Source organism: Dermochelys coriacea, chromosome 2 (assembly GCF_009764565.3).
Source record: "Dermochelys coriacea isolate rDerCor1 chromosome 2, rDerCor1.pri.v4, whole genome shotgun sequence".
Classification (NCBI taxonomy): domain Eukaryota; kingdom Metazoa; phylum Chordata; order Testudines; family Dermochelyidae; genus Dermochelys; species Dermochelys coriacea.
The window spans coordinates 63,362,343-63,374,621 of NC_050069.1; the positions used below are offsets into that span (position 1 = coordinate 63,362,343).

The 12,279-nt window shown below is 38.6% G+C and overlaps 1 protein-coding gene across 10 annotated transcripts in view; it reads left to right on the forward strand.

The window, feature by feature from the left end:
- PDE7A (phosphodiesterase 7A) overlaps positions 1-11,144 on the forward strand; it is a 147,506-nt gene extending 136,362 nt beyond the window's left edge. For all 10 annotated transcript variants that reach the window (XM_038389871.2, XM_038389873.2, XM_043507787.1 and 7 more), the window contains 6 exons: positions 1,344-1,475; positions 1,752-1,843; positions 2,492-2,636; positions 5,383-5,479; positions 7,659-7,739; positions 9,381-11,144. In XM_038389871.2, coding sequence (XP_038245799.1) covers positions 1,344-1,475; positions 1,752-1,843; positions 2,492-2,636; positions 5,383-5,479; positions 7,659-7,739; positions 9,381-9,589 — 756 coding nt within the window. In that variant the 3' untranslated portion in view covers positions 9,590-11,144. The remainder of the gene's footprint in view (positions 1-1,343; positions 1,476-1,751; positions 1,844-2,491; positions 2,637-5,382; positions 5,480-7,658; positions 7,740-9,380) is intronic.
- Positions 11,145-12,279: the final 1,135 nt, after the last annotated feature.

Consider the following 12,279-nt stretch of genomic DNA (forward strand, 5'->3'; position numbering starts at 1 on the left):
CTCATCATGAAACACTGGACAAGCGTCATAAGCACTGAGCAAAAGAAAAGCTTTGATAATGTCTACATTATTCTGACTTTTCACTCCTCCAAATGCTGTTTATTACCCCCAAACACTTATTCCCCTGAACTGCTTATTAGTGGTAAAAAGAGAAAATTCTATTTGGTTCAGAAATATATCTGTCATTTAGCCAAATGAAAAAAAAAATCAGCTATCCCAGAAATTTCCATCGACACCCCGGGCAGCGTAAAATAAAATTTAATTGCCATGGCCACAGAAATCTTTCCTTACCCAAACCGCCAACCCCAGTTAACAGTCACTGATGGTATCACAGATTCCTGGGCTGTTCAGTAAACTAGCATCTGAATTTTTTGTTGGTCTTCCAGCAGTCAGGTGGCTTGGCACAGGTTTTTCTTTTTGGTATAATGGTAAATAAGTATTATTAATGCATGGTTATCAAGTGATGCATTACCACTAATGACTATTTGAATTCAAACAGCTTTATATCAGGGTACATTGGTAGCTTATTGGTCTACCCATATATGCACTTTGTCATCTCTTTTCTACCCTGTTCCTTCTTTTTTGTTTTCCCTGTGAAAAGCTCTTTGTTGCGGGACTCTGAAATTTGAGAGCTTACTGGGTGCCGTCCTCTATTTCCCTACCCTTCTCCCCTTTTTTTCCCAATAGGGGTAGGAAATGGGATTGTGATACAAGATGGAAACTACCCAGTGAACAGTTCTGACAATATCTGAGGCATATAGAGCCTTAACTTGCTTAAATAAAAAACATCTTATTTGAAATGATATTGTCTGCATTAAAACTAGTGGAGAAATAGTGGGACCTTTTGCTGACAGTGTACACATTAAGATCAGCTTGGAAGATGAGTTGGACAACTAACTTGAAGAAATAACCTTTTTCAAGGATTTTTTAATTTAAACGGATTTTGAAATACTCTCTGGTTAGTAATGGAGTAGCTAACAATTTGAGCGACAGTTCTAGCTATCATAAATATTTAAATAGTTATTGCGTCTATCTAGATATTATCGACAAGGTCAGATGAAATTGATTGAGCCTTTAACTCCTGTAGGGTAATTACTCCTGTATTGCCCTGTACAATGGTTGCTATTAAACTTTTTTTAAAAGTTCTACTAGTACCCTCACTTCCTTCTCCACATTCACCTTTATATTATGATGCTGTTCCTTCAAAGCACTGTGTGAAAGATGAAATTGAATGGTCATTTTTGGGACCTTTTTCCAGGGACTGAATGCTAGCTATGAAAAGCCAATCAGAATTTTTTCACCTGTGAATGTTCCCATGAATAATACTGTAACATTTGTTACAGCTTTCCAAATCTCTGACTCCATGGGATGTTCTGCTCAGTTTAATTGCAGCTGCCACACATGATTTGGATCATCCAGGTGTTAATCAGCCTTTCCTTATTAAAACAAACCATTACTTAGCAACTTTATATAAGGTAAGTGAAAATATCATACTTATCAGAACCAGGTTTGAGTATCTTTATAGTATAGAATTATATTAACAGTGAAATTGCTAATGTACTCACTTAATAGTAGACTTGAACCTGGGATTTTTGTCCCATTGAGTGAAAACAATAAATACAAGCTATTAATGTAATAGAAGTAGTAAAAAGTTTGAAAATCATGAACCTTTTTAAGAGGCATATAGACTGTAGTGTAAGACTAATAAAATCTTTTAAAGTGACACCAGTAATTTTGTTTCTGTTTTGCAGAATATCTCAGTATTAGAAAACCACCATTGGAGATCAGCAGTAGGGTTGTTGAGAGAGTCTGGTTTATTTGCACATATGTCATTAGAAAACAGGTATGTATTTTTTATACAGAGAGTGTACACTATATGAAGTTACACACAATGTATTATCCATGGCATCAGACAACTTTGTAAACAAGTGTTCTGTTAAAATATTACATAGCAATTCATAATCCTAGCTGAATATTCGGATCAATTTGAAGATTTAATGGGTGGTATGAGCCTTGCAGGAACAGTTAATTATTCAGTATACAACTTGGAAACTAGTATTTATTGTGAACACTGTATGATGGAAGTGTATTCATTATACAAACATTTGATTAGATTGAAAGAAAATATTGACTGACTAGTAAGAGATAATTGTATTCTGTGACCTAAACAGTAACTCATGATCTGTATTTTTAAATTGCAGCTCTTTTCATCTTCTTTAACAATAGCTAGAATAATTTAGCTTAAAAATATATGCAGTAAGTTTCTCTCTTCCTGAGAGCTACCTCTGAAATGTCAGAGTATTTTTATAAATATTGTAGTTTTTAAAAATTTTATATAAACATTTGAAAGTGCTGCACTTACAGCCATCATGGCTTACAATTTATGTATACATTCAAATACAATTGCTGCATTCAACTTAAATGTGTAAATATGATGCTCTTTTTTCCTCATATTTTCGTGCCTTTGAGTGTTTTATATCACTAATTTCAGGCAGCTGATGGAAAGCCAGATAGGTGCTCTGATTCTTGCCACAGACATAAGTCGGCAAAATGAATACCTATCCCTGTTTAGAACTCATTTGGACAGAGGAGACCTATGTTTAGAGGAGGCAAGCCATCGCCACTTCATTTTACAGGTGACTGTTTTGAAAGTTCCATACTATTCAGAAGTAAATTGCTTCAAATATCATACTTTTTTTTTCCTCCCAGGAAAATGGTCTTCAGCTGCCATAGGTGACCAGTGAAGAGGGGATGTTTTTATTCTTTAGTTGTTTAGATCTTGTAAAATGCCAGGTTGACAGCACTGGAAATTAAGCTCTTATGTTTGTTTACAGAAGAGGTGCAGCACAAGTGACCAATATTTTCCCTGTGCTGTTCTGCCAGTGCATATCACTTTCTTCTGGAGGGACTATCTTCAGGGTCAAGAGGGATTTCTGTCTTGATGCATCATCTTCAATTCTTTCTCTCTGCAGAGAGACTGCCAAGAAGGGCACCAACTGAGATGTTAACTTTCAAAGTGGAAAATGTTCCTGTGACCTCACTCTTTTGACCTATTTGAAGCAGCTTATTTTCACAGATAAATTTTGAAAACCTCGGTAGGCAGTAACACACCATAGGTGGTTCCTCCTTCACTGCCATACAGTCTGGATGACAACCGGTCAAAATTCAGGATTTCTGCCTCTAAACAAGAAGGCAGCAGGAAGGCGACCTCTGCAACTGCTTTCTGATTGCCATTTTGATGAGTTTTTACTACAGGCTTACAGAGGATCCATGAACCACTGAGAATGTTAAAGACAAAACTTTAGGAAAAAATATCACTTCTTTGTTAGCAGTCAGTTGACATAATTTATGCTTAGTGTGTGCAAGACCTGCTTACACGATGAGATGGAGTACCAGCAAGTCCTGCTGAGGCTCCCCAAGATCCTCACTCTGTAGGGGGCAAAACCAGCCCTTTCTGCCTGCACATGTTAGAGAGGAGCTTGCTCAATGAGCAGAGGAAGGCGCAGATGAATCAGAAGCAGAGGAGGGGGAATTAGAAATGGAGGTAAAGGTTTTCAGTCTGTCACTGATCCCAGCAGTCAGAAACTGGGTTAACAAATCTTTAAATGAGGTTCAAGTTTTTTGCTCCTCCCTCTAAAGAAAATCCCTAAGAGACTGGTTAAGAGTGTTTTATAGTTCGTTTTGGGTCCCTTAAGCAATACTCTAAAGTATATTGTGGGATACTGCTGTGCTGTTATGAACCCTTGTTTTGTGCTATCAGATACTTCTTGATAGGGAGGTGTACAGAAGGCTAAAACACTTTCTTTGAGAATGAGGGAAATTAAACTGGAGGGAGGACCCTCTTAAAGAATGCAGAAATCCTGTAATTTCAGATTGGTCATCCTGTCTACAAAAGTAAGAACCCAGGGTTTGAACTGTCCCAAACAAGCCACAAAACAATACATTTTCTGTTAAGTGGGGATTTATATTTTGTTTTTCAAAAATAAGTAATGCAAGGAAGTAAACTGAACTATACTAACTCAATCCTACTAGGATCTCTGGCATTGAAACTATGCTATCAGTTAATTCTTTAAAATTGGGAGCAGGGATGTTAACTGGCTTTGAAATAGTGTTTTCCTAACAGCTAACTTAATTTTTGGTTAGCGTTAATTAAAATAAATACTGTTTTGTAATTTTATTTTGTATATAAATGTCTTTGTATTGAATGCTCTGTATACAGTGCTCTTGAGAGGTACTTTGTATTTAACTCTCATTCACTTTGTCCAGGATAGAAGTCTGTTTGCCTTCAGTTTTACTTAGCTCTGTTCATGACCTTCTATAATTCTCAAAATAGCATTCTGTTAGCTAAGGCTAAGATTTTGTCACTGATCTTATTAGCAAAAGTCACAGACAGGTCATGGGCAAAACAGAAAAAGTCACAGAAGCCGTAACCTGTCCCTAACTTTTACTAAAAAATCTCTGACAAAACGTGGATCTGTGGATCCCCACACTACTTCAAGTGGGGATGCTGCAGGGACTAGGAGCTGCCTGTAGCAGCTAGGGGCTGCGGGGTACCCCTGCCACCTGCAGCTCCGGCCGTCCCCCACTGCCTGCCGGGGATGGGAGTTTGGGGATTCCCTGCCACCCCCGGGGGCCAGGAGCTTGGGCTCCTCCTTAGCAGCCTGGAGCTGTCTGCCACCCCCAGCAGCCAGGAGCTCGGGAGTTCTCCCACTGCTGCCCACTGGGAGCTGGAGGTTCCCCTGCAGTGCCACCCTGGGCATCAGGGAGCTGGAGGTTCCCCCACCGCCACCAACTGGGAGCTGGGGGTTCCCCGCCGCCACCCGCCAGGAGTTGGGGGGGGTCCCTCATCACCTCCAGTGGCAGAGAGCTCAGGGGTTTCCCCGGCAGGGAGCTCGGGGGGTCCCCCGCCACTGCCCTTCAGGAGCTCGGGGGGGGGGGGAAGTTCCGCGCTGCCCCTGGCAGCAGGGAGCTGCAGGTGATTCCCCCTCCACCCCCGGCAGCAGGGAATTGTGGGGGTTTCTCCCCCCGGCAGGGAACTGCATGGGCTACCAGAGGTGGTGGGGGTACCCCACTGCTTCCTGCCCCAGCAGGCAGCGGGGGACCCTGCAGCTCCGGACCACCGCAGGCTGAAGTCATGGAGGTCGCTGGAATTCATGGATTCCGTGACTGCGGTGACCTCCGTGACTAAATTGCAGCCTTAACTATGGTATATAATTTTAGAGTGAAATGCAAGTGGGTTTGTTATGCTGATTATAAAAATGCATGAGACATTATGGAATACAGTAGAAGTTACTCTAGAAATTATATTGCTTTTTTGTATTCATGATTTTGCATGTAGAAAAAAATTAAAAGTAGTATAATGCAATATATGTAATTCACTAGATGGCTTTGAAGTGTGCTGATATTTGTAATCCATGCCGGACCTGGGAATTGAGCAAGCAGTGGAGTGAAAAAGTAACAGAGGAATTCTTCCATCAAGGCAAGTAAAAGAATAGAAATAGTCTAATCTCATACCAATGAATGTGTAAATGTATCATAAATGTATCATCTGAGAGTCTTAGTGACTTTGTGAGATGAAGGGCTATATAAGTTTAGGACTAAAGGAGGGTTAAAATATTTTTTTTGGGGGGGGGGGGAAGGGCTACATTCTTGAAACAGGCTTCTTCTGCTACTAACAGCTGATGCAGAATCTGCTTTAACTCAATACACCCAAAAGTTTCAGATTCTAGATGAAATGTATTTCTCACTAGTAAAGATACTTCAAATGAAGGATTGTCTTACAGGGCTGTCAAGCAATTAAAAAAATTAATCACAATTAATCATGCTGTTAAACAATAGTGAAATACCATTTATATAAATATTTTTTGATGTTTTCCGCATTTTCAAATGTATTGATTTCAATTACAACACAGAATATAAAGTGTACAGTGCTCACTTTATATTTATTTTTAAATATAAATATTTGCCCTGTAAAAATAAAAGAAATAGTATTTTTTAATTCACTTAATACAGGTACCATTGTGCAATCTCTATCATGAAAGTTTAACTTATAAATATAGAATTATGTACAAAAATAAATGCATTCAAAAATAAAACAATGTAGAACTTCAGAGCCTACAAATCCACTCAGTCCTACTTCTTGTTCAGCCAGTGGCTCAGACAAACAAGTTTGTTTACATTTGCAGGCGATAATGCTGCCCGCTCCTTGTTTACAATGTCACCTGAAAGTGCGAACAGGCGTTCCCATGGCACTGTTGTAGCTGGTGTTGCAAGATATTTACATGCCAGATGCGCTAAAGATTTGTATGTCCCTTTATGCTTTAACCACCATTCCAGAGGACATGCATCCATGCTGATGACTGGTTCTGTTCAATAACAATCCAAAGTAGAGCGGAGTGACACATGTTCATTTTCATCATCTGAGTCAGATGACACCATCAGAAGGTTGATTTTATTCTTTGGTGGTTCAGGTTCTGTAGTTTCCGTATCAGAGTGTTGCTTTTTTAAGACTTCTGAGAGCATACTCCACACCTTGTCCCTCTCAGATTTTGGAAGGCACTTCAGATTTTTAAACCTTGGGGTCAAGTGCTGTAGCTATCTTTAGAAATCTCACATTGGCTCCTCCTTTATATTTTGTCAAATCTGCAGTGAAAGTGATCTTAAAATGAACAACATGTTCAGGGTCATCATCCGATACAGCTATAGCTTGAAATACATGGCACAATGCGGGTAAAACATAGAGCAGTAGACATACAATTCTCCCCCAAGGAGTTCAGTCACAAATTTAATTAATGCATTATTTTTTTAACAAGTGTCATCAGCATGGAAATATGTCCTCTGGAATGGTGGCTAAAGCATGAAGGGGCATATGAATGTTTAGCATATCTGGCACATAAATACCTTGCAATGCTGGCTACAAAAGTGCCATATGAACGTCTGTTCTCACTTTCAGGTGACATTGTAAACAAGAAGCAGGCAGCATTGTCTCCCAGAAATGTAAACAAATTTGTCTTGGCGATTGGCTGAATAAGAAGTAGGACTAAGTGGACTTGTATGCTCTAAAGTTTTGCATTGTTTTGTTTTTGAGTGCAGTAATGTAACAGAAAAAATCATTTGTAAGCTGTGCTTTCACGATAAAGAGATTGCATTTATGGTACTTGTATGAGGTGAATTGAAAAATACTATTTCTTTTATTAATCATTTTTACATTGCAAATATTTGTAATAAAACAATATAAAGTGAGCACTGTACACTTTGTATGCTGTATTGTAATTTAAATCAATCTATTTGAAAATGTAGAAAAACATCCAAAATGTTTAATAAATTTAGTAGTCAATTGTTTAACAGTGCAATTAAAACTGCGATTAATCGCAATTAATTTTTTTAATCACGATTAATTTTTTTGAGTTAATCATGTGAGTTAACTGTGAGTAATCAACAGCCCTAATATTTATCTGCTCTTATATTGGGTTATATTTTTACAGAATGCATTTTAAAAGTAAGGATACAGCTGTAATACATAAAAACTGTTCTCTCAAGGTGACTTGCCTTCCTTGAATGGTTGCCTAAAACAGATTTGGTTGTGTATATTCTTAATTAACAATTCCAGAATGCTTACCATTAAAAATTACTTTTCTAAGTAATTATTCTTTCTTTAGGAGATGTTGAAAAAAAATATCACTTGGGTGTGAGTCCGCTGTGTGATCGACAGTCAGAAACCATTGCCAACATCCAGATTGGTAACTACAAATATATGTATTTGAACAGTGTAAAATCTTTTAGTGGTTCCCTTTAATGACAATTTTTAGAGGAAGGAAAGCTATCTTTGCCTATAAATCTTAGAATTTGCACTTTGTCTTTTTTTGTGTTAATTTGGCAATGCTCCATCACCACAAGCCATTTTTTCTTTGCTTTAAAATTTCTCCTTTGAATTTAGTAATTGTGAAAGGTGCTTGATTGATAGTCCTGGAGACTGAAGTCCTGTATCCATAGAACAGGTATAGCATGGGCAGCAGCAATGCAGCCTTTCCCATACTACTTCTCCAATGTGCCTTAATCCTAACCTGGAATGACAAGCTCCAGAGTTAGAGGACATTTCATTCACCTATCCATTCAGTCCTTGGTGCCTCTAGTGAAGCTGCTAGTTGACATAGCCTTTTGGAATGTGGACACCTATTCACTGGGAACTGGTTTAAACATAGTCTTAAAGCATAGAAATTTCATGTAGACCAATGGATAGCTGTTAGATTATTTTTGATCACTGCCAACCTGGGCTAAATTTATACCAGGGACAGAAGTGAGAGGATTTTCCCATTAATAAACATTGACTTTTTTTAAAGTATATTTTCATATGGATTGAATGGGATTGAATGAAAAAATATGTTCTACTATATTAAGCAAATTAATAAATTTTAACCCCAGATATAATTTGAATTTTTTTATTTCATATAAAATTGGAAATGTAAAAAAAATTGTGACTTTGGTTCTCACAAATTATACTAAATTACATCAGTTATAACCAGTAGATTGTTGAATAGCTGACCATAATTTTGATTTTTTTTTTTTTAATTTTTTTTTTTTTAAATAAGGCAAAAGTATAGTTCTGGCGACCTTATCTTTAAATTTTTGTTTGCATATATATATATATAGACAGATTTTTAAAGCTATTCAGGCATTTCTCTAAATCAATGAGAGTTAGGCACCTGAATACCTTTAAAAATCTTAGACATAGACAAAGTATTTGTATGTGTGTGTATAGAGGGCAGTCAGCTATTTCAAGAGGTCTCATTTGGTGCACAACCCTTGGAACCCTTTAATTTGTGCAGGCCATTAGTCATCTTTGCCTTGAATGAGACACAAGTTTGCCTGGTCATACTTCAATACACTTAATTGGTCTAGTGATGCCAAGGGAATTTGAATGTATATTCCCTTTGTAACACAATTCAGCTTGTTTGTGGGATAATTTATTATATATGAGCTTGTTTCTGTTAGACTTTTAGGCTTTTTAATCTAGTTTGTGTAGTTTAATTCAAATCTGATGATTGGTGTCCTCCTCTTTCTCCTCTCCAATATTTTTTTTCCCTTTATTTCTCCACTGCCCCAAAAGGGAACAAATGAGATTCATCAGTTACTTCTTAACACAATATAATGCTATTCTTTTGACTCTCAAACCTGTAACATTTCTACAGATTACACTTCTATACTTTAATAAAGTGCCAAAGTGTTAAAAATATTGAAAGATGACCATTTTTAGGTGTAAGTTGGAGACGAGTTGCTAATGCATTGTTAATCTTTTGTATCACTTCCTAAATGCTTTAAAACCTTTACCTTAAAAATGCATATTCTTTCCTGTTTTTAACCTAAAGCTTTCTTCTTTAAAGGTTTTATGACCTACTTAGTGGAGCCATTATTTGCAGAGTGGGCCCGGTTTTCTAATACCAGGTTATCACAGACGATGCTTGGTCATCTGGGACTGAATAAAGCTAGCTGGAAGGGACTGCAAAGAGAACAGTCAAGCAGTGGTGAGGATACTGATCCTGCATTTGAGGAAATGGACTCAGACGTATTACCTCAGGAAACTCTATTCTGACTCCAGAATCTGTATGACAAAATTGCCTCTGCAATTGTATCTGCACAATGGGGTTTGAGGAGAAACTTGTTATAACTGCTCAAGGTTCAGTGTAAACGATGCCAGCATTATTTATTTCCAAGTTTTCCTTTACAAATCACTTGAACCCAATTTTTAATTACAAGATTGGAACATAGAGCAATATGCATATGCCTCAGTTGGCTTTGGTTTGGAACCTTGAATATGCAAAGCACAGCAGTGACTGAATCTTGAAGGAACAATACAAGAAGTTTTATCATGGTGCCATGTGGGTTTTTTAAAAAAAGTTTGAAATAAGGTCTTCAGAACTAAGACTTGATATGAACTATTCCATTTTCTTGGGATTTAGCAAGTCTTATGTAAACATGTTCAAAGCATACCTTCCACTCAGTCCTTGTTTAAAATATGGAAATGTGAAGTGCCCATCCTCTGCTGCCTCTGGCAAGACTTGATGTTTACAAATGTACTCTGAAACTATTGGTTCTAGACTTATCTTTACGCATGGCTGTGAAAGAACCACTAACTTTGGTTTTCTTTTAGAAAAAGACAAGAAAAAAGGTCAAATCTGAGACTAAAGCTCTTTTTCCTTTGGATGCCAGAAAAGACTCCATTTGTCATTATTTTGTTTGTGCACTGGGAACTGAGCGTTCATCATAGAGCACAGCCAAGCTTTTCTCCAGTGCTGTATGGGAATGCAATTTTTGAAAATGCTTCTGAATTTGCAAAGTGGGGGGGTGGGTGGGGGGAACATTGTCCCTAACTGTGTTGCAGTTCTGCATTGAAAATGTTGCATGTTGTTTTCACTATTGTACATTTGAACTGCATATGCAAGAAAAAGGTAGAATGTCTATAAACACCATATTCAACTCAGGGTATTTGCCAATCTGAAATAAAGTGGGATGGGAACTGTGTCCTTCCGAGCAAGGGTACAAATGGCCCTTTCACTGCAGTGTGTATGTATGTGTGGGTGTAAGAGTGTTTGGGGTTATGTGGGGGAGGGAGTGGGAAGGGTTTCAACTGCAACATTTTTTATTTATTCTTTTAGAATATGACAGTGTAATCAACAGCCACATTGGGGGGAAACTGTAACAAATTGCTACAGATGCCTTAAACTATGCACAAAGCTAAGTGACCAAATTTGTTTTTGATTGAAAAAAGTGCATTGTTTACTTATTCCTCCCTCTCCTGAAACATTACCCATTTACGGGTTTTTGATGTGAAATGGAGAAATGTTTTTAAGGACAAAATTTAAGGACTAATTTTAAACGTCAAACATTCCATTTTTGTAATTTGTTTTACATTGTTTTAAGTACAGTAAGCACAACTGTTACAGAGTTTAAGAGAAACCGGTGCTTTCTTTTAGTTCATTTGTATTTCCTGTAAAAGACTGTTTATTAATTCTGTTTACAGTTCGTTGCAACAGCCATTTTTGGGAGAGAGCTTCAGTGTAAAGCCATTTGTAAAGGCTTTACCATACTCATTTTAATATGTGCTTGTTGTTAACTTTTGATGAATAAAAAATAACTTTTCACAATTATGCTCTTGTACGTTTAAGTTACATAACTGAGTCTATTATTAGCGAAGTAGTTAAGCTTGCAGTTAACTTCTATTATAAAACCTTATTTTAACCCCATTATATGGGGTTTAAATGTTTGTCCTGCAAATTGTCAAACTTCTTCAACTTTTGCCTGCAGTTAGAATTAGAGCTCACTTAAAAATGATCCTGATTTATGTGTTTGTCTCCCTCCTAGGTTAACAGTGGCTTGTTATCCCTTCAAATTCTCCACATTGTTACATTTTCCTAAACTCACTGTCCATTTGTATGCTCCCTTGGTCTGGAGAAGAACATGCACAGGTCTTGAATTCTAGAACCACCATTTCTAATGTAAAGCCTTAACAAACCTTCCTGCTAGATCCCACACCACCACTCTTACAGGAGTTGCTTACAGTATCATCCACTAAGGTATGTGGAACATGCTACTGATAGCATTTAACTAAATTGTTAATGATTGATTTCCTTTTGTCTAAATAACAAACCCACTATAAACACCACCACCCCATCTCTCTCTCTCTCACACACAAACACAAACTTCTTGTTAGTGGCACTTCTTTTATTTTCCCCAGTTGCTACTCAAAATGTTGTTGATTTAAATCAGTGGTCACCAACCAGTTGATTGCGATCAACTGGTCAATCCTAGAGGATCTCCCAGCCGATCGCGATCTCCGTCGGCTCAAAGACAGGCTCCCTGCCTGCCCAGGCTCCACGCTGCTTCCCGAAGCAGCCAGCATGCCCTGCAGCCGGGGGTCTCCCTCCGCACGCTGCTCCTGCCTGCAAGCACCGCCCCCGTAGCTCCCATTGGCCAGGAAGAGGGAGCTGTGGGGGCAATGCTTGCAGAGAGGGGCAGCGCAGGGAGCTATGTGCTGCCTGCCCCACCCCAGGGGCTGCAGGGGCGTGTTGGCCCCTTCCAGGAGCAGCATGGGGCCTGGGTAGGCAGGGAGCCTGCTTTAGCCTTGCGGAGCTGCTGGAGGTAAGTGCTGCCTGGCAGGAGGCTGCACCCTAGCCCTGAGCCCCTACCCCCTCCTGCACCCAAACTCCCACCCAGAGCTTGCACTGCTCACCTCCTCCTGGACCCCAATCCCCTGTCCAAGGCTCAACCCAGAGCCCCTTCCCA